This window comes from Syngnathus scovelli, chromosome 20 (genome assembly GCF_024217435.2).
Source record: "Syngnathus scovelli strain Florida chromosome 20, RoL_Ssco_1.2, whole genome shotgun sequence".
NCBI classification, from domain to species: Eukaryota; Metazoa; Chordata; class Actinopteri; order Syngnathiformes; family Syngnathidae; genus Syngnathus; species Syngnathus scovelli.
The window spans coordinates 7,924,587-7,947,836 of NC_090866.1; the positions used below are offsets into that span (position 1 = coordinate 7,924,587).

Consider the following 23,250-nt stretch of genomic DNA (forward strand, 5'->3'; position numbering starts at 1 on the left):
CCAGTCATCCATTTTTTATAATGATTATCCTGATTATTAGCCATTTTCTTGTCATTGCACACAGGTCAAAAAAAAAAAAACACCAACATATTATGTCAGGGCCTCTACTTTAGAATGTTATGGTTGTTTTTCCAGTATATGATATTTTCCCATCTTCTTACAAGTGACCGAAACAAATCTAGTTCTACTGACTAGATTTGCACTTACTGAGAGCGCTCAAAATTATTACTACAGTGCCAGACGGGAGCAGCCTAACATCTGGTTAGCATTTCATTTGCAAGGTGACATTTTTTCAGCTTTCCTGGAAAGGACGACCAATCCAGATATTTATGGAATTTCAATTATTCACAAAGATATTTGACGACTGATTCCATTTCACCACTGATTCCGTTAGCATTTCTTTCGTTCATGATGTCAATCAATTGCATGTTTGTTTCTTTTCAAATCCTGCAAACAAACAAACCACACTCAAATATCCGCCCAATAATAACTGGATTTATTTTCACTTTGGCTTCCTCTCTGATTTTCTAAATCTATCCGAGCCTTTCCTTCAAATGATTGGGTCAGAAACTGGACTATGTTGATCCCCTGACACCAGATTACTTTCCTGCAGAGAAGTTGGAGTGCTTTCAAACCAATCAGTACTGGGAGATTTACTCTCGCCGTGATGGCTCCAAAAGCGGTTGTGATTTTTTGACTAACCATGCAGCTCTTGTTCCTTGGGAACATCAAATCCCTCTATTTATGACGTCATTCCCTTGCACTACTCCACGGGCCAACAGGCATGGACAACACTCTTGCAGGGTCAAGTTGCTGCCTCTTTACAAAGTGGAGGAGCAAACCACAAAGTGGATATCAGGCCTTTGGAAGACGAAGAAGTAAAAAACTTTGGATTTTACATCTACTGTTTTACCTGGCAGCTTCAAAGTTTATATATGGAGTTCTGTACATCTGGTTCTTAAAGTGAGGCCCACCCAGAGTCGTCAGGTAGGCCAGGTAAGCAGAAAATTTCTCTGATACCCATGAGGCCTCAATCTAAGACCAGCAGACTTAGCCACAAATAACATAAGGACCCACACTTCATCACAAGGACTCTTCAGACATTTTTCCTTCAGCAAACCTGAATAAAAAGCCTTTGTGATACCATACTTGATATAGCGGAGAAGTGACAGCCAACCTCAAGACCTATTATATAAGCGAGGACCGTAGTTCCTGATTCAGCTGTAATCCCAGACGGTACCACACCTTCAGGCAATGATTACCCACAAAGAAATACGCAAGGGATTTTATCAGGGGGTTTGGATTGGGAATTAGGAGGTGGGGGGGAGGCCCACATGGCATGCAGACAGACAAGCCTGCAGACGGTGGATTAGTTGGTAAGAAATGTGGATTTGATGGGAGGTTGGAGGCGAGCATGGAGTTGTTTGGAGTCCAGGAGTGACGAGAAATAAATATAAATATGGATAATGGATACAATCCAATGTTACAAAATGTTTGCACTGTTCTGGTATGTTTTGTGTGTTTTTTATTTTTTATTTTAAAGTACAATAATTATTAAGGCAGATCATTGCTAAAATGGGCCTATTTTACTATGACAGGAAATATGCTTTATAAATGATTCTTTTTTTTATCCTGAGGATTTTAACGAAAGCATGCCACAGAAATGTAAAAGATTGAGAAGCATTAAAAATTGTGAAAAAATAATTAACCACATTGCCTTCATACTTCAATATAAATTTGTTATTCTGCTGAATTCTTAATTCAGTTGAAAGTGTATGGAGTGGAACTTCAGTGCTATTTAATATTATATTATAAATAAAAGGCAAAAAAAAAAAAAATGGACCATTAAATGCAATTCTATGCACACCCCAAAATATAATTTGGGAAAAATTTGCAAAATCAAAATTTCTGTATTTGGTTCCAAAGGTAATTTATTATAAAATGTTTTATTGAACAATACATTTCAACAGCTATTAGAAGTCAAAACAGAGCAAAGGTGACATAACATTTTTGGGTAGTACAAGAAAAGCAGGAGTACAAATCAAAAAGGCACACTCAACACTCAAGTTACATTATGTGGGAACAACCATGAATCTCCTCTTGGAGCCGTAATCCACACAGAGCTACTGAATAAAATCAATTACTTGATTTTTGTTGCAACAAACCGTTTTTTGGACTTGCTTAAATAGTGAAAGACATCAAGGTTGCTCACATGAACACAAAAATAAGAACATTGTCTTGCTTCCTTCTTAAGGTTGTATTCACAATATAAATTTGTGGAGCCCACTAAGAAGCCAATTAAGATCGAAGGCCCCCGACCCACCCAAAAAACATTAATTAGGCAAAAGGTCACTAAAAACATTTTACAAGAACGCATTCCCCCTTCCTTCTCACCAAATTTGAAATCCTCTCAATCAAAAACATGCTTGCTTAAAAGTCAAGACTAAAAACACAAACGAGACATCATATTGATTGGGAACAATGTCACGCAAACTTTGTTCAGCCAACAGAAAATAAAAGGAACACTTATTTGATTGTAAGAGCACAGTTTGGCGCGGATCAGAAAAAAACAACTTCTACTTTTATGAATAAATAGAAAATAGCGTCACTGATGAACTAAACGGTGGCAACTGACTTTTTGGGGAGCTCAGTGATGCAATTGACAAACGCACATGTAGACTGGATGAACTTGACTGCTTTAAGCATACACACACACGCTTATCAATAAACTGAAGGCTGCTCAATTTACAAAACAGGACAGATGCAATTACTTCAGCCATGGCTCTGTTTCTATTTTTGTGGAATGACGCTACAAAAAAAAAATATATATATGAAAAAAAGGGGGATGGAAGAAAAGATTTGGAATCATTGTTGGATTTAAAATAATGCCTTTTTATACAGCTATAAATTATTTGAATCATTTGAACTTCTTCGTTATAACCCTTCAATTTAAAAGAAATGTTTTAAAACAATGACAGGTGAAGCACCTTTTTCCCCCAAAAACCTGTGACAGAAATTCCAAGAATGACTAAAAAAGAAAAAGTGAGGCCAAAAAGTTAATTCTGGTAAATGTAAAGGCAACAATCTTAAGTTTGGACTTCAGTGCAGACAAGCTGAAGCTGTCTATCAACTTAGCAGTGCATCGACACACTTTTCCATGTCAGCACACTTCTGACACGTGCATCTTGTGAAATGATGTGTGGGAAATTCACTCGGGGGGGGGAAATCGAAAAAGGCTGAGAAACAAAAAGGAGGGCAAACGTTCCCTTTCGCTGTCGGTTTCTCATCCCGCTTGCCGAGTGCGACCAGTGACATCCGGTTTGTAGCAAAGAACCTCGCGGTCCTATGTTGGGAGTTCTTAAAGACTCTATAAGCTTCCTGCAATCAAATCCAGTCACAGGTTATGGAAGGATATTGATATTGTCCATTAACTGGATAGGAGGAGTAACAGAGTTCCTGGCTCCTGTCGCTCGGCTTTGTCTTCACCACTCGGCGTCCCCGATGGCTTTGGAGAAGACGTAGTCTCTCCCGTTCAGATTCATGATTCCGTCCTTCAGGTGAAATTTCCATTTGTTCTTACTTCTGTGAATCTGCGGAATAAGTCGAGGGAGGTTGTCGAGACTGCGATGGGGATGTCACGAGAACTGTGACCGCATTTGTAAACCGCCCGTCGGTTTTTCAGTTTGTCATCTTTCATTTCAATTCCTTCCTAGTTACTCTCCTAACTGTTCAAAAAACACAGTACTTTAGATATCTCTACAAATAATTACTAATTAGAAACTAATTAATTAGAAAAAATCCGATTAAAGGGACAGTGTTCAATCATTTCAAATATTCAAAAAATATATAGATATATGATCTATATTCACATCGACATACATTCATAAATAAAATAGTAGGCATAGTAATTATATAACCCACTCACAAATTTGCCGGCTCAATGACTACAACATGTGTAACAAAATCTATGCACTTACTTCGACACTTGAATACTAGCAGTTGCGAGTGATGTAATTTTGCTTGCACGTCTGCAGAAGAAACTGGTGGTAGGCTTGCCAAGTGTGGTCGCTTTGAACGGAGCTTGTTGCATTCTTTTAGATCACCATTCGATGGCAAAAAAAAATTCTACAAAATTCTATTTGCTGTACTGGTTGGCTTTCCTTAATGTGCAGTAATGCAACCTGGTGTACCCGATGGATATATCCAAAACCAAAGCTGTTCATTGAGACTGCGCCTTATGGTCCGGAAATTACGGTAAAAATTCCCCAAGATTTGAAAGGACCAAACGAACAAAATTCATCAGTTATGGTATGCTAGTGGTCAATATTGACTTGTGCATTTGCGTTCCCACTATGAGCACTTCAAATAATACTCCACACCAGTTAGCATTCTAATATTTGACAGACTACCGTGGCCAGCCGTGCAAATTATTGTTTGATATTTGTACGATTATTCAGTCGAATGCTGGCATGTGTTGGTTACTGCAAGCCCCGATGATCACTCACCTTGTCATACTGGCACACAACTACATTCTCCGTGTCAAACAGCTCGTGGTCTTCCGCGTCACTGACATCGTCGTCGCTGTTCAGTGATTTCTAAAAAGGCAAAAAAAAAAAAAAATCATGAGCAACCAGTAATGGACTGCCACAAAAGGCGACGGGGTACTTCGCTCACCTCCTCAACTTGCCCATCTTCTCCCCCGTCCTTGTCTTTCTCCTCTTCAAGGTCATCATCATACTCCTCTTCATCATCCTCGTCTTCATCTGACGAGGTGTCTCCAGCGCCGTCCACTTGCAGCATCATGGGAGGCTGAGGTTGCCCCGGGGCTGCCTGCTGAGGTTGGCTCTGCACCTGAGCCTGTGGCACTGCTGCACCCTGGGCCTGCTGAACCTGTTGAATCTGTGCTGCTTGACCTTGTTGAGGCGCCATCGTGGCAGCCTGCGTCACCTAACAGGACGGGAAGACCCAACAAGGACAGCACTTGAGCTGAGATCAAAGTACGCTAATGCCGCTAAAGAAACCAGGAACCTGAATTACAAAGAGGAGAAAAAAAAAAACTTTCAGCATGCTGACCTGCGTGTTGCCTTGAACTTTATTTCCAGGAGCTAAGACAATCTGCGGCTGCTGGATGATGACTCCTGTTTGCTGAGGAATGCCTCCTTGTAGAGGAGCCAAGACCTTGGATATAGTGAATCCAACAAATCAGGTTGATAAAAATCAATAATTTAATTGCATACAGCGAGAACTAGCACAAGCAGCGAGTCATTTGATGTACCTGCTGTATGACTGGAGCCTGCACTGAGCCTGGTTGCATCTGCTGCTGCAGGAGGATGGGCTGCGGTGGCTGCTGGATGATATACTGAGCTCCGTTGGGTGTACGCAAAACTTGCACAAACTGACCTGAAGAACCACAACACCAGAAGACATTTGTATGATTCATGATGCATCCCATATGGATGAAAACATGTGACCTGTGGCGCTTACCTGAACTAGTGATGAGCTGTGGGTATGGTGTGACCCCAGTTGGCAAAGCAAGGGCAGCTTGAGTAGCTGCCGCACTCTAAAAAAACATTTAACAGTTAGAAACAACCAAACGATAGGATCATTTTAGAATTCAGAAAAACAACAAGTGACAAATGTGCTGCTCTTAATTGTGTGCCAAAACGAAAAGCCACAAATGCATGCCACTCCCTTAGTAACTAATTTAGCTGCCTACTTAGCACAGAACATGGGTGCAGTGTTTTGTGAAGATCCACACACACCTCTTTAATACACTAATCTGTCTTTTCACTTGTGTGTTTACTACTTACCATGCCCGTTGTTGTCATATGCTGCAGAATCTTGGAATCGGATACAATGACTTGCTGCTGGGGAGCTGCAGAAGACAATTGAGGTCAAAAGACGATCTGATATTTCTACCCGAAGTCGTAATTCTACTGAACCAACCTTGCTGCTGCTGGGGAGGCAGAATGACTTGCTGGGCTTGTGTCTGCTGTGTCACCTGCTGACCCTGTTGAACTTGATGCTGGGATGATTGTTGCTGCTGCTGCTGTTGCTGCTGCACGGCCTGGAGGGCTGCCTGTTCCTCAGTATGGAAACCCTCCACTGCCTTGGATTGCAACAGTTTGCTTTCCCAAAGCTGAAATGTGTGAAACAATCATTATTCAAAGAAATATACCTTTTGAATACACTTTTTTAGTTGTTATTGCGGCATGCAAAAATACTGTTACCGTTTTTAGCTCCAGAAGAACTTGTTCATCCACGCCCTCATCCAAGAACAACTCTCGCACCTCATTGATCACATCCTCAATCACAGTCTTGTACAGTTTAGGCTGAAAGGAAGCAAAAACAAAAATGACACACTGCAACCACACTATTAGACTCTATGATAGATATTAGAAGAGCTTTATTTGGATTTCTGGCTTTACAAAGACCACAACCTGAGCACATGTGATGTTATTTTCAGTCCACAAGTGGCAATGTTTTATTTAGAATAATTATTTGATCACAGACAAATTAAATTTAATGTTGAAATTTGCGGAAGAACTATTCCTTGCATTGTAGTACATATATTCCGTTGACATGTTAAAGTTATAGTGTATTTTAGGTTCATCCTCAAACATCACCCCAAATTAAAATAAAAAACATCGACAAAGGTGATTGCACATTGCATTAACTTTCCAAATATTCACTTTGGCACCCACAACTCAATGAAATCGTTAGTCAACTGCAGTAACGGCGTCTTCGTAAACGGTTCGTAAACGTTCGTTTTGATATATGGCCACCGCGCTGATAACAAAAGCATTCAAAATGGCCGCGTTCCTTTTTTGGTATAAACACAACAGCGAATCTACGAGGGCGACAACACGGGCCGTCGGAACTCTCCTTCCCTCCCCTCCTCGGCCCGGGCTGCTCCTCCACTATTTAAAGCAGTCTGGCGTTTATAAGCTTAGTCGGTGACGTAGCGTCGGGTAGCACCTTCCCATCCCGGCCAGTCTATATAGAGAGCCAATATGGCGGTATAAAACCAGCAGCAGCGAGGGAGGAGGGACAGAAGAGGAGACGCAGAGGGGAGACGTGGAAGCCATTTTACGGAGCAGCTCGACAGCCTTGAAAATTTCACGTTTGATATATTGTCGCTCGATTATCGTTTAGTTGGCTATTTTTGCACAAGGCATGGTAGATTTGTCGATGGGAGTAGGAATATCTACGTTTAAAATGGAGTGAAAGTGTTTTGGGGGGGCAGATTTTTAACATTCAAGTCGTGGAATGGTGGAAAATGATGGGACAGGGAACATTGACGTCGCGACTTTCGCCTACTTTATTTCATCATAAAAGAATAAAATTTGCTTCGCGGTGTTAATGCAAGGTGCTTTGCGTACATTTAAGGTCTTAAACTAAATAGTTACCTCGGCCCTTTCTCTTTGTCTCTGCTTACATGTGTTGAAGTCAAAATATTACTCGACTACACTCAACGCCATAAACGAAGACTGATTTTTTTTTTCCCGCCCCAGTTAAATCGTCCAAGTGCATGAAAAAAAAATTGCAAACCAGATCCAAACATGTCACAACTATTCAAATACTTGTCCAGTTTTGAGTCGCAACACAACCTACAGTCACAATTCAAAATATTGGGAATAAGACTCTTAATTCAATCGTCCAATTGATTGAAGCTAATTGAATTTTCTTTGGTGTGATGCTGGGATGTGTGTAAATCTTAAATGAATGTGATTCGATTAAAAAGTGTTCAACAGTTTTACGTCAACTTTACCCCCATTTCCCCCGTTGACAATCCTTGAGATTGATCCTTACCACTGGGTTCGAGTTAGCCGAGCTCGCCATTATACGCGCAGTCTAAAAACCACACGGAAATGGGCGAGAAATAAAGAGCCAAAAATGATCAAAAAACCTGTTAAAACAACTGGGAACGGTATTCTAAAACAGCCGGCATCACTTTTGTAAATAAAACAGTTTTGGCGGTCTTATTTACAATCCCGGGCTGCGAATCCCCAGCCGTCCTCCGTCCGTCGTTGTTCTGCTTTATATACTGAGCGAAGGAGCTGCGAGTGCGCGAGACATAGGGCAGGGTCAAACCGCCAACATCGCGAGATCTTAAGCGGAAACGACACACGAGTTTAGGGGCATCCTGGGAAATGTAGTTAATTTACGTTGTAATACTAAATAGTAAATGGAGTGCACTTATATATAGCGCTTTCATTCACACGAAAGCGCTTTATAAGTTTTACTACTGCACGAAATTATATTATTATAAACCGAACAGCTGTGTTTTCTTATCTCACCTGTCTTCCTATATTACTATGTTGAAACAACTGACTTAAAGCACAAACATACATACAGGATTATACAAAATATTTGCATGCATACAGGTATTCATTCTGTACCTATGTACAGGTTCAAAGTTATGTCGACAATGCAGACTCGGTCGTAAACCGAGGAGAAGTATTTAATGTAACGACACAAAACTACCACAAGAGATTGCTCACACTCCATTTGACTTATTTCAAGCGTGTTCAACACGCGGTCTTTATGAGCGCTCAAAACACACAATCCCCAATCCAATCACTTTAGGATGCAACTATTTTCCCACACACTAGCAGGGAGGTGTGAGCCTTGTCTTCTGCATTTAATCAAATATGCACTTGTCCTGATCACCGATGGGATCTCCCTTTTAACAAGAACGCTTTGCAATAGATGAGAACTGACAAGAATGCAGCTCTGCTTCCGTTTCCATGGAAACTTGCCTCACTGGTCATTGTGTGGCTATGGATGATAGTATATACCAGAGACATACAACTCAATCTGCTCTCACAATCTGATATACAAGTTGTTGAGATGACAAATTCGATCAGTTTATGCATATTTGGATTTATAAGTACTGTACTGACAAAATAAACCAGAGGTACTGTTAAAAAAACACGTGCACTTGATATTAAGCTCGAATGTATGTAACTTTACAGAAAAAACATTTGAGTTGTCGACTGCACATTTTGAGAACGTGTAATGATTCCCTTGCTGACACATTTGTCACTCCAAAACGAAAAGATGCTATCGGAATTTTATATCTCGTCCTTAAAATGAGATGTGATTAAACAGAACGCTGTTTAATGCAAGCCAATTGAGTCCTCCACTCTTAGTAACTGATGATGCCCTCTAAAGATCTTGTGAATGCACCCCCCCCCCCCCCCCTTCCATCTTTAGTTGCATAGCAACAGAGAAACTGCAAGCTCCAGTTGTGTTGATGGTGGGAGCGTGCCGCACGCACAGAAGCACTGGATGGAGATTAAGCCCATTTCAGCTTCAATTATGAATGGACTTCCACCACCATATGGTTTTGAAATGGCACCTTCACTGCCCCTTTAGATTGAGAAGGCCTTGACCAATGCCAGCTTTTTACTTTGTTGCCTAAAGGGAGAGCTAAGTTTGATCTTTAATCAGAAGTATTGAACTAAGATGATTAGAGGATGTAAATGAATAATTAACTGTCAGAGGAGGCACAGTTATGATAAGACCCTTGTTGATGGGAATGTGTGAGGTTAATGGTTTGGGGTCAGGGAATTAAACACCCTCTGGTTTCACAAAAAAAAAAAAATGTATATATATATATATATATATATATATATATATATATATATATATATGTGACTTTTCCTAAAAGAACAGTAGAACTAATCCTCTGCAACTTGGATTTTTTTTTATTATTGCAACCAACTGGAAGACAATACATCACATAAACATCGTTGCAGTTTCTCAGAAAATGGAAAACAAAATAAAACAACATTTATATATATATTTTTTTGCCACGGTATTGGACAACGTTGATATTTACATGTAGTGATGAAACAGGTCTGGAACTCATTCTTTGGCAATATGATTGCACAATAAGGAAGAGGAAGAGGAAGGAGTTGAACATTTACTGGAAAAAAAAAAACAACGCACCTGGGTGTACTCTCTGTCACGTCTCGCCGATCGATAACCGTTTTGCATTTTTGACATCACTAACCTATGGCTTTCCAATACTCAGCTTCGACAGTCAGCAAATACAATGGCAGTACTATTTTGCTCGGGAGAGCAGAACAAGAGAAAAGAAATTGGCAACTTTTTTTTAAGCTTTTTGTCAGTTTGCTTGGCAGCTTTAAACGAAATACTTTTTAGGCAGTGAAGTATACCACTTGCTTTCTCAGGAGTTCCTGAATGCAAATGAGCTAGACAGGGGAAATTACATACAATATATTTTTTTATGATTATTTAAAGCCACATATTTTGCCTCTTACCAAACCAACATGACATTTTGGCAGTACGTGAGTGGGTTGTTTCTGTAAATACAGCAGAGGGCCTGACCTTACACAGATATCGCACAAGAGAGACGGGTGGCACTTAACAAGACACTTGACTGACTGCCTCCCTTGAGCCTTAGTTTTTTGTCAGCATGGATACCATACAAAATGCAAAAAAAAAAAAAAAAAAACAGCCAGTGATGCATGCTACAGTTGGCAAAAAGGATTTCACCAGTGTGGATGGGACATGCATACGTTCAGATACTTGGCTCACTGCTCCAGTGCGTGTTTGTACTGCAGCTTCCAAGCAAATAAAAGCCACGTTCGAAGCCAAAGCACAAACGCCGGCACAATATCAAAAATCGCTTCGGAATGAAAGAACGTCTGCTTCATGAATTCCCAATTAAGTCGTTCTTTCATTCAAAGCTGGAAGAGATAAACTTAACAACCATGAAAGTGAGCGGAATTAGCTTACCTTTAGCAACTTATACAGTAGATTGAAAAAATGCTTAATACTGTTTGAACTTTTTTAAATTTAAAACTGCAAATCAACATTTCAATTAAGGATGGGCAATACAATTGATTTGCAGATTGTTTAAAACTCTCGTGGAATATTTAAGTCAAACATTTAATTTCATATTTTAATGCAGTGTTAATGTTGAAATGTTGAAATTATTAATTTATAAAGTGGCTTGCAATATTACAGACACCTTAAAAGGACTTTGGCCACATTTTAAATGAACACTAATTTGCTTCTGTATATTATTTTTTTTATTATAGTGGACAGCTATTATTTTAAGACACACTGGGTGTATAAAGTTGGAGAACAAATGGTTAGTTCAGAACTTTGTGAGAAATTTGCCCATCTCATCAAAAATAATATTTTAAAAACAATTACTCATTTGATTTTTTTTTGTAAAATGCCCATCCCTAATTTTAACAAGCATGTATATTTAGACCTATTTTTTTTTGTGTACAATGCCATTGATTGCATTCCTTGTTCTCTTCAATACCTTTCTAAAATAAAAAAAATAAAAAAAACCTTTGTATGTGGACATATGAGGTTCTTTTAGGACACTGACAACATGTCCATCTGTTTGGTACATTTCCATAAAACAATGCTGATGGAAACAACACACACACACATGTGCACGCACACACGCTGGAGGGCAAATAAAAAAAAAACAATACTGTCATGATAAATCAAATGTCTGTCAACACATGTCCGAGACATGACAACAGAGGTACTGAGGGCAGGCAGGCACAATGTTAAACAATGTGCACACACACACACACACACACACACACACCACAGATGTATTGTGGGTTAACACAAGGGTTAACACTCATCACCTAAAGTCCTAAACCACTGCATGAGCCGAAGACAAGAAGCCAACTTTTAGGGGTGGCACCCTCGGGCGTCGAGTTGCAGAGTTACGTCCCCACGTTGCTCCCTGAAGGTGTGTCTTTGAAAGCCCGCTCAAGAATCCCAAAAGGATTCGAATAAACGCAGGAAAAGGGACAAAAAAAAAAAAAAATCCAATAAATTCACGGGTATAAGAATTGGCGCAAAACTTTTTTTTTTCCTTTCCTCTAGGATCAAGGTTTATATGAAAATAAGTCATGCTTCATGCTAAATACATCATTTATCTTACATGTTCTTTGAATAAAAAAGATTTGCTTTTTATCTTATTTACAAGCACCCATGCAATATAACTGAGAAAGTCCTGCAGGTCAAATTGCTTCAATTAAGAAAAGGAAAAAAAAATAATAAAATATTTTCTAACTTTTTACAGAGTCGCCTGCGTGGGACAAATTGCTTATATCTTTATGAGGGTAGAGTGAGGAGGAAATCGACACAAACATGACCCCTAACACAGTTCTTGGACATTGTCAAATGAATATGGTAGCCATGGGAAGCTACAATGTCTTTTCCAGGTGTCTCAAGACAGGAAGTACTGGGTAAAGTTTCGGGGACGTTTACATGATGCAACAACAACAACAAAATGAAGGAGATATTGCCTCACACCCGGCACACTATCCATCTCTATGGTGAGAAACATGAGATTTTTTTTTTTTCAATATTTTAATATATCTATTCTTAAATACTATGAGTGCTCTTGAAATAAACCATGTTGCTTTTTTTTTTATAAGTGGCATAAAATAATATCAAGAATGAGTATATAATCACGTTGGGTTTTACAATTATTTTGACATTTAAGGTCGTCCTCGTCAAGCTTAACTACCGTTGCCTTCGAGTGTATTTTTTTATTTTTATTTTTTTAAAGTGTATTTTTTTTTGTCAGCTGTCATATTGGCTACATGAAGCAACCTGGTCACTTCTCTTTGGCACAGACTCACATTTGTGCTCGTGGATGTAAGGAGAGTGATGCCAGTTAGGCCCCGCCCCCTCCTTTCCCCTCGCCCGAGTTTCGTAGGCTCTGCCGCCTTTGCTGGCATCACTGCAAGATTGCTACAGGTTACGCACGCAAACAAACAAATATGCAAAACAAACAGCCATCTCGTGTCCTTGTACTGATTCACTTTTGCCCACTTGTCCGAATGAATGCTTTACTATGGCTTTCATCCCCTTTGAAAAAAATAAAATAAAACAACAACAAAAGACACATGAGAAGTACCCATTAGTGTTGCTGAACATGTAGGAAAACATAGATTTTTGATATTGCCACAAATAAGTAGGATTCACCTAATGCCCTGCAGATAGATAGAGGGAAATGAGACGTGTCCGTAGAGACTAAAACATGTCACCTGTTGATCTAGTTGTGTGTTGTACAGTGTGTATGCGTGCTAACGTGTTCACGTGATTATGTACTATGTGTCTTTTAGTTTCTCAGGGCCTCTTTCTGCTCCTTCTGGCCCTTAGCCGTGCGGTTTGTGATGTTGTTGAGGCAGGCTCGGACCCCGGCTAGGTGGAGCAGCGACCCCGCCGCCTCCTTCATCTCCTCGTCATCGCTCTCCGGCGGCTTTTCCACCGCGCGCCGCTTCTTCAGAGGCAGCGTGTCGCTAATGCCCCTCGCTCGGTTTTTGGTCCACGTGAAGCTGCTTCCCGCCAGGGTCCCGGGTCCCGCCCCCAACGTACGTCTCTGTCCGCGCAGGGGTTGCTGGGAAAGGTAGGTGGCTGCGGCGGTCGTGACGTGGGAATCCAGCGGGATTTCCCGGGGCTCGGGTTTGATGTCGGATTGGATTTCCACGGCGATGATGTCGTCGTCGTTCGTCGGAGACGAAGGGGCAGAGGCCTGCGATGACCCCAGCCTGTTCGGGGATTTGGCGGTGCTGTAATTGTGGTCTTCCTGAAGTTCCTCGGCGCAAGGCGGAGGAGAGTAGCAGGAAGGGCTGTCTTGGCCTCGTTTTAGATAATCTCCTATGGACGATCTGTGGAAGACAATGTCATAATTTGCAGATCGATTCTTGATGTCATTGATCGGATCCGCAAAATAAAACAATAAAATCTCGTTCACTCCCGAGATATTCTGCGGAGCTATCGTTAATAATCCGAGGTTTCTACACATATAGAATCAGATTAAAATGATCAAAATCCAAAATGGCGGCATTACTAAGCAACTATGTTAAAGTACGTTGAGGAGCTTCATGTAATTCTTCCCTGTTTTACTTTTCAGGGCTCAGTCTATTTCCTGGAGAACACTTTGCATTTCTCCATCGGCTTAGCATTCATCCGGTGACTGTCAATCAAATAATCATGTGGGCTCTAATTATTAGATTACCTTGTTCACATTGCTGTCTCCTTACTCTTGGCAATGTAATTATTTTATGTATTACATCACAACTCTGTCAGTAAAGCATTGATGATAGCAAATCATACAGCAGTATGGACATTTCTTCCCTCCAGGGTAAGAGAGTTAGAATATTTATATATTATATGACAAAAATGCACTCTTTGAATGATGAAATATTTACTGCATACCTTTAGTGAATGTTTAATTTAGTATACAGTAAAGGCCATCTTTTGCTTTTATGTTGCATGTCCAGGCATGCTCTGAATGTTTCGGACTCACAAGATTTAATAAACGTGCATGTGAATGTGGGACATTTATGTAATCGCCCGGGTAGAATGTTGCCAAGTGTTTCAACCATGGTCGGGATGAGTAAACTATTTGTGACTCATGTTGTGTTAGGAGCTCTCCGTTGGGCGACCGCAACACGAGGGGACTGTAAAAAAGGATTGATGGATGGATTCATTTTTTTTCCCCCCGACTCAAACTGTCTAAGGTAAACGAAAGTAAAGGTGTTTTCTGAGCGGTATTGTCACCTGGTGGTGGTTTATTGGGTCTGCTGTAACTAATAAACCTGTTGGGACTCTGGAGGCAGCATAAGAACATATTATGAGTTTTGTGGCTATCTCGTGGGTATATATATGAGGAACGAGATCTGGTTATTACATGTTTCAACCTTCCTGAGGTGGTATTATACATAAAAAAGCCCCCCCAAAAAAGTCAAACAGACTTTTACTCATTTACGTTTTGTTGAGGCACATTTTTCCAGATCATTTTGGTTGAACTCCATTTGACTTTGAATTTATCATGTGACTCTTTCCCTGGACATAAATGCCAAGCCATTTAAGTGTCTAAGCAGTGAGCCTCTCTTTGTCAAAATGGAACCGCATTATGCATAAGACCCCTGACTAGCACTAAATATATATGGTCGAAAGTGGCAGTCATAAAATTGACTTACCTTATGGCCGAGGTTCTGCTTCCTACTGGGCTTACAGGAACGGGTCTTATCACAGGGAAGAGCGCCTGGCTCCTTACACGGGCGCCATTTTGAATCACACCGCGAGGAACTAAAAAAACAATAGCAAATATACACAGTTAGACAAAAGAAACAACATACCGTATTTTCCGCACTATAAGGCGCACTTAAAAATTTAAAATTCCAGATTAAATGAACAAGATGGACGTTGGAAAACTGATGGATGGAAGGAAGAGGAAAAAGATAGCTCAATGAGACTCTGCCGACCATCTGAGGAGCTATTGATGAGCAAGGTAATGTTAAATTGAGCGGGAAAGCGTCATAAATGAGTTAAGGGCGCTGTGAATCATTCAATTACCAACGACTGTTCGGCCTCTTCTAAATCTAGCCTGTACTATGCGGACAAGCTTTTCTAACTTAAGATGAGCCAATTTGATTTACTTTATTCTGTATTCTATTGTAGTAAATAATTAAAAAGTCAAATAAATGCAATAAATGGAATTTAGTTTTGATGTGTAAAACAAAGGGAAGCTTGTGGTTGTGTTCCCACTTGAATAAAAACAATTCCACTCTGCAAACAGTAATTTAGCTAAGTAATGTTTAATCAAATAAAAGCCAAAGACATATGACAAAGCCTACCTGGAATGTTTAATCTGATCAAAGAGTGGGGAAATAGATCACTTGTCAACAAACTATTATATTGGGACCATCATTGGGAGCCAAATATAGAAATTCTCTGAAAGTGGAAACTTCCTGCAAATGGGACAAACGTTGAGCTTGCAGCATCCCGATACCCTGAACCACCGCACAGTCGGGATGATGGAATGGCTTTGGAACAAATCCCCATCTGTCCTCGAGTGACCCACAAAAGCTTGGACTCCCAAACCTTTTGAAAATCTATGTTGAAAGCTCAAGATCCCGCTTTACTCACACTGCTGATCCAACGTGATGTGTTCTACGCCAGATTTATAGCTCTCACCCACTTAACATGGCATAGCAGTGAATAAAAGAAAGCACATGGCTGCAATGTGAACTCAAGCTTTACCATTTCAAGGTCACCACTTGAGGTAGTGTAAAACCAAGTGAGTGGAAAAATCCAACACAAAAACATGCAATTTATATTATGATGCATAGTGTGAATAAAAAACCAAAATAGACGAGACACACATAAAGATAAAGAAATATCAAGGATAAATGGGAATAAAATTGAAAATTTAATTCAGAGGTTTTCAACTGCTTTTGTCCAAGGGACCACCATTATAACCAAGAAGCAATTTGGGGAATATCGAATGTTATTTTATTTTGCACCAAAGGAGGATATTTATTTTCTATTTTGGGAATCTCAGCTACATTTGACATAATTTAAATGGGTAAATGATTCACAAGATTACCTAAAAAATGAATCAATTTTATTTTTAAGAATGTTACATTTATTTTCCATTTCCAATTTCGCGGACCATCTACAATTACGCCACGGACCACTAGAGGGCCGCGGCCCACCAGTTGACAACCCCTGATTTGTTTGACGCTTTGTGTAGTGGTGACACGAGTGCCAAGCGCAAAATAAAAAATGTGCTGACACAAGAATTGATTTTCAATACGTAGTTACAGTCCGCTTGCATTGGGAGCAAAAGAGGGGATTGACCGGCCATATCCAGTAGATGGCGCTACACCAGCAGGGATGAAATATAGCCTTACAGTCATAATCAATGATAACAAATAAATTGCCCCAAAACGTTTCTAATTTGAAAAACAAACAGAGACAATGACTGAGAATGGATTTTTCACTTTCCTGAAACTACCTCTTGTAAATCAATTATACCACAGTTGAGACAACACTACCAATTTCCTGCCCTGGCCAATTTCACAAACACATTGAGGACTTCAAGCATAGGTGAATTGTATATTTAAATCTTTCTTGCCTCAAAGCTGGTGGTTGGTTCGCCGCAACACTTTCCCCGACGCAGCTGTCATCTTCTCACTCAGTTCACATTTCAAAAACTACCTGCTGTTTGCGCTGTATGCTGCCCAAGCTTGCTGAAAGATGCTACAAACACTAAGCCCCCACATCAATACAGCTTTGTTACCTCCACCGAGGAGGTTACCGTGTGTTTTTGTGGGTTTATTTGTTGGTTGGTTGTGTGCAATTTCTAGTTTTTGATATATACATTTTTCTTCTTGAATCATAATTAAATCAAATTAATTCAGCAAAAGTTAATATTTTAACTATCATGACCTAAGCCTAATGTCATAATATTTCATGAACAGTATATTTTTCCGCTTGCAATCGAGTGATGACATCACATACTCCCTCAGGTAGCGACCAATCACAGCGCAGCTTTCGAAAGTCACATGACTGGTTGTTACCTGGGCATGTGATGTTGACAGCAAGTGGGAAAATGCATTTTAAAAGGCGTTTCTTGTATTTGACAAATAATAAATTATTGACAAATATTAATTTTTTTACCATTCAACACTTAGCAGTGGAAAATTTCATTAAATCGTGTAATTCCTCAAAATTGTCTGGGACATACAAAATCTGTTATCCTATCCTCTAGTTTTCTTGTTTCCCATGCCATTTTTTTTTTTTTTACTGAAATTTCATCCCAGCTTTTATAGATCGGCTCAGTTTTTGTCCAGCTTTCTTTCCCCTTTTTTCAGTCTCATGATCAGTTTTATGGGGAGAAATTTCATTCAGTCCAGGAACCATAAGCTCATTAAAACACACTCAGTATCCCAAAGTGCCCCCTAACGAAATGTCCCGGCGACATTTATTTGGATCCAAATCATCTTGCAAAGATGACAAATTCAGTATATGTTTGAGCTATGTCACTGTTAGCTGTTCACTTTCTTTGCCCGCAGTAATCTTATTGAGTCCAGTTAGCGTGGCTCTGCCCCTGATATCTGCCGCTGTGCTCTCCATAACCTTATAAGTAAGTCCCTGCACAGTCTCTTTTTTTAATCTTGATCACTCACTGCAATGCGTGTGTATGTGCTCAGTGCATTAGGTCTCCCCGGGTTGACACGACTCCTCTCGCCTCCCAAAGCGCCCCACCTCCAACTCCAGCCAGGCTTTAGGTCACCATAGCAACGGCTCCCCTTCCACATGCCACAGTGTAGTAGATCATGCATCAGCAGAGAAAGTGACAGAAGAGATCGAGAACGAGGAGGGGGGAAAAAGGGGCTGGATAGGAAATACCAGGCTTTATTTGACCTGGACTCTCTCTGAGCTCAGTGGCACACTCCTGACCACTACTGTTTGTCCTTGACACACACACACGGAGCTCAATTCCAAGTTGTACGGAAAATTTTCATGTAATGCTATCTGCTCCTCTTTGCTTTCTCTTCATTCCTCATCATCGATCGGTCTTTCTATGTATAGTGATGACTCATATCTCCATGCCGGCTCTGCAGCAAATAAGTATGGGATGTATACTATGTAGTAAGAGAGATAAACTGTCTGTTTTTGGAATCACAAGTATTTTTTTTATTGTGTACAGAAAATGATCTACTTGTCTTCCTACATCAGGTCAACTCTTCAGGCTTTCCGACTGCATCGTCTCCCTGTCTGCCTGTTTTCCAGGGAAAGTGAAGCCCTGACATCCCCCCCCCCCCCCCCCCCCCCCCCCCATTTTGCTTTCATGTGCCGTATCCACATGCAGACTCCTCCAGCCTCCTGTTAAATGAGTTCCACATGGCCCCGCGGGCAGCCGTCTCCACGCAGCCGGCGGAAGAGTGCAGCAGACAGGCAAAAGTACACACAAAAGCGCGTGCTGCACATGCTCGCCGTGCTCAGTCACACAGTCAAACAGGTTCAAAGGTCACTCCCTACAGACCTTGACAACGCAACTGTTTGAAAGTGGCCCCTCTTCCTCCCCCTGTCTCGCTGCTAGTGTGTGTTTAAGTGTGTGCAGCAGGTCTGAAGGCAATGTTGTCTGACTAACCCGACTGGGAAGCCGGTAGGCTGAAAACGCTGGCTGTTAAACTCAACAGCTAACCGGCTTGTCTATTTGACAATCCAGCTGAGTGTCTAAGTGGTTGGGCTGACTGACATGTGCTGTTACTTACTGAAGGGGCACGACAAAGCACAAAAAAAGCGACACTCAATCACTGCAACCCGAGTCTATTGAACACACCCACATGCACGACTCATATTAAGCTGCAATGCTAATCAACAGAATTGCCTCATGTGGCTGAATAAATCTGCCGACTCAGCATGCCATGTACTTTTCTAATATACTTGGACAGGAGTACCGTATTGGCCTGAATATAAGACGACCCTGATTATAAGACGACCCAAGACTCAAGTTTGAAAATAGACTTTTAAAACACCAAATTTAATTACGTGCTAACGCTATTTTTATTTTTATTCTTCGTGACAGGGGTTCGCTTTGGCCTGGGGAGTTAAGTTTAGCATTCGCTTTAAAGATATCTGGCACCATCTAGCATTGTGAATAATGTCTAGACCCCGAAGACGACCCCCACTTTTTCACTATTTCAATGCAAAAAAACCACCGTCTTATATTCGGGCCAATACGGTAATTTGATTTATAGATTATTTCTAGGTTTTACCCTAAAAAATGCATTCCAATCAAATGTGATTATTAGTTAAAGTTATATAGCATTGATGTGGCTAATAATGAGCATGTGACATTGAAGTCATAATAAATCATTGATGACAAGGTTAAATGGGCCTCTAGCTCCACCTTGTCACTTCTTCGCAATCTCCCTCCATGAGTTCAGAGACATCCCCTCTCAGACTATGCGTCCAGAGGGAGTCCAGGTTTCCAGACACTCTCCAACCTTGGCTCCTTGACCATTACTACTCCATTATCAGCGGCGATGGAGGCCACGCCGCAGACGCCTAATGTATCCATTTCCCTCTCCATTTAGGACTCGGCAGCCCGGCGAGCTCCTGGAGTGCTCCCTGATTGGGATTGAATGTCCATTTAAACTGCCTAGCAGCCACCAGGGAAGGGAGAGGATGGGAGGGAAGCTGGGAAAAGGGGAATAATGGTAAGTATAGGGAAAAAGGGGGGACAGGGAAAATGCATGTTGCGTGTTGAATGTAAAAAAGGAGACAAGGGGATTGCTCGCCAATCTCGATAAGATTCTTTCTCCATTCCTTCTCAAATGAGGTGTCGCTATTGGTTAGTTTTTTATTTATTTATTTATTTTAACTTTCAAAATCACCACTCTAGGAAAGAATTCCCTCACTGGTTTAACATTTGGTATTCTCAAGGTGCGCTTTTAAAAAAAAGACGGCTTTGGAATTGAGATAATTCGGCACCTTCAGGTAGCAAAAATCGTACCTTGTAGGAGGACTCCGCCATTCTTCCTGAAGAGGGGACTCCCCGACCACAATGGAGGACTGCGTAAATGGGGAAGGGTAGAGAAAAAAAAAAAGTGGTCAACCATTTGATCACGTCAACCAGCCCAACAGCTTTCATTGTAAAGCAAGATAGCAAGGCAGAAATTTCAACCCATAAGCCCGCGCTTTTGATTATAGTGATTAAATTCCCGGGTGTCCCACTGTTGCCATTATTCCCTGTGATTACCTCGGAGAATTACAGCCTCGCCGCCATAAGTCCATGGGAGTAATTTCTCATGACAACCCCCCACCGCTTGCCACGGGTCCGCACACATCCAACGAAAAAAAAAAAAAAAAAAAAAAAGTCATCAACGCATTCACAGTTAACACATGTCACAAAGGCATGTTTGGGGTGACACTTTAAAACACGAGCGTCTAGCACACACAAAGCCGGGATCTCAGTTTAGGTGATCATTGCACCACTAATGAGGAAGGTAATGACGGCATTCCTCACATAGATGGAGACATCTTCCCTAACACAGGAACACGACAATACTACGAGATGAATTCAAAGTCATTGGAGAAAAGATGGAGCGGGAAAAGAAAAGGAGGAGAGCATTGATAACATAGCCCTCTCTCCAAAAAATAAACAAACGCACACAGGCGGGCTAGACAAAGAACACCCGCAGACGTTGCAAAGTCAGAAAAAGCAGCCCACTCGCTTTCCACTCATCAGGAGAGTCTCCTTTGTAATGTGAGGCCTGTTTTATGTAGCGCTAAGCTGCTGAATGAGAGGATTTGGACGTCTGCACTTGTGATGTGGCTCTCACCTCGCCAGATGCAGGGGAAAGATGGACCGGAGGCTGGTGCAAACACACACACACACACACACACACTGCACAAAATGCAAAAGCTGCACATTTCAGCCCTGAGCCACCTGCTGTTGCCATGGAGAGTTGCCACATTGCGTTGCCACGGCGATAACATATTTTTCCTGCGCTAACAGCCTGTCTGTTTTCCCTACCACCCCGCCCCCCCACCATTCTCACCCCCCCTTCTCTTTCTTTCTTCCCTTCTTTCTTCTCTTCTCTTTGCTGTCTCTCACTCGCTCAACAAATGGCCTTGCAGTGCGACAGCACCTGCCGTACATGTGTTGCCATGGTGGCGTTCCCGTTGCCAAGGCGATGCGCTGTGCATTTAATACAGTGGGCGAGGGGCTAAACTTGTGGTAGACGCTCATTCCTCAACACCCCCCCCCCTCCCTCTATTTGTTTCCTCCGAGGGAAGGGAGGGAGAAAGAAAGGGAGATGGAAAGAGAGCAAGCTCCTCTACATCCCCCTTGAGACATCCATCCTCCGCTCCTCCTCCTCTTCCTCTCATCCAGATGCTGATGGGGTGTGAAGGAATGCACCACGGAGCTGACCTCCTACCCGGCATACTCCTGCTCTCCCTCCCTTTTGCAGGCACACCCATTTAATCGAGAATACAGAAAAAAAATGGGTGGACTTCAACTGCAAACAGAAAAAAGGCGGCGAGCCCCTTACCGGTGGGGGTCGCCCGGTACGGCGTGAATTATTACAAGCGGAGAGGTGTGTGAGCGACATTAAGAGTAGAGAACAAAGCGTCGTCATGCCCTCGTCTCAGTCAGACCCCCTTTTCTTCATCCGTCTCCTGCTCCGAGTTGTGTTGAACTGCTTGAGACAGTCCTTGACCTTAACACAATGGAGCCGCTGTGAAACCATTCACCATCATTACACTTCATAACATAATAGTCTTGAGAATGAGAGCTCTTGAGAGCCACATATTGTGTTGTATTGAGCCGACCTACTGAGCTCTGTGTACAATAGAAAGCTAGCGGAGAGTTTTTATTTTATTCACTAAACAATACGAAGGAAAATAACAAAGCCTCTCAAATAACCACAACAGATCTGATGATAATTGCATGAGAAATCCTTGAAAGCCTCACTTGCGGTCTTTTGCTATCTAAGAATCTGAATTAACTCTAGGTAGTTTCATGCCACTAAGTGATGTGTTCTGATTGCTATGATTAATATTAATTGCCTTTTTCAGTGAACCCTGTTTTCTCCTTGAATTCACTTGGTGGCTATAATGATTAAACAGATGATATTCCCTTTGCGGTATTCATACCGAGTGAAAGTGACTAAAGGTATTAAAAGCCCAGGAAGCATTATAAAGAGTATCATGAAGCCGTGATAAAATTGTTTTATGGAGACTTTTTTTTTTTCCTAAATTAAATGTGGAATGTGGGATATTTAATGCTTAATATTGTCTAATGTCTCGTGAACTCGTTTTTGCTGTCTTTGGAATCTTTGACAGAATAACATGGTCGAGTAAAATTTGAAGATTCGAAATGCAGCTAGCATGATGTTTCGAGTTTTCACACTGCACTTAGCAGGGCGGAGCATGTCCCCCCCCCCCCCCCCCCCCACACTTAAATCTGTGCAGTCCATAATCAACCTGAACAGATTTTCTTATAATCTTTATTTATTTAAAACCATCACCAAAAAAAAAAAAAAGCCTACAAGCTGTTTCAAAATTTTTTTTTTTGCTACACTGTTGAAGAATATTCTGGTAGTGAGTCAAAAAAAAGTGTTGCTTTTTTCCCCGAGCCAGAAAGACATAATGAGCAGCCATGGAAGTTAGCAAAAGGCTAATGTAAAGTGGGTCAGCGTTTGCATTAAAAGTTTTGTTTAGCTCTTTGGTGTTTGAAGCTGGTCCTTAAAATCAGTGCTTCACTCCGCCAGCAGTTATCATGATAAAAGAACAACAACTAAAATATCAATAGTGACAGATGTCAGGTTCCCGGAGGTCTATTTAATCCTCTCTTTCCTCTCTTGGCATTTGTTTTGAGAATAAATGAATGAAAACAAAATATGTATCAATTAACTTAATATC

General features: G+C 41.2%; 2 protein-coding genes across 3 annotated transcripts in view; both read right to left on the reverse strand.

Annotated features, from left to right (window-relative positions):
- Positions 1-1,905: 1,905 nt before the first annotated feature.
- On the reverse strand, positions 1,906-7,990 carry gtf2a1 (general transcription factor IIA, 1). Of its 2 annotated transcripts, none has more exons than XM_049756931.2 (10): positions 7,813-7,990; positions 6,231-6,332; positions 5,947-6,139; positions 5,811-5,875; positions 5,485-5,560; positions 5,276-5,400; positions 5,074-5,178; positions 4,675-4,947; positions 4,506-4,595; positions 1,906-3,590 (listed from the first exon to the last, which is right to left on the reverse strand). In XM_049756931.2, exons 1-10 carry the CDS (start codon positions 7,840-7,842, stop codon positions 3,483-3,485), a joined length of 1,167 nt encoding a protein of 388 aa, XP_049612888.1. In that variant the 5' UTR covers positions 7,843-7,990; the 3' UTR covers positions 1,906-3,482. The 2 variants fall into 2 exon arrangements, with proteins under 2 accessions (XP_049612888.1, XP_049612889.1); XM_049756932.2 differs by having other exon boundaries at positions 7,772-7,898.
- Positions 7,991-9,690: 1,700 nt separating this feature from the next.
- ches1 (checkpoint suppressor 1) overlaps positions 9,691-23,250 on the reverse strand; it is a 44,570-nt gene continuing 31,010 nt past the window's right edge. The window contains exons 4-6 of the mRNA XM_049756920.1: positions 20,336-20,394; positions 15,006-15,114; positions 9,691-13,688 (exon numbers count right to left, since the gene is read on the reverse strand). Of these exons, the coding sequence (XP_049612877.1) occupies positions 13,139-13,688; positions 15,006-15,114; positions 20,336-20,394 (718 nt within the window). The 3' untranslated portion in view covers positions 9,691-13,138. The remainder of the gene's footprint in view (positions 13,689-15,005; positions 15,115-20,335; positions 20,395-23,250) is intronic.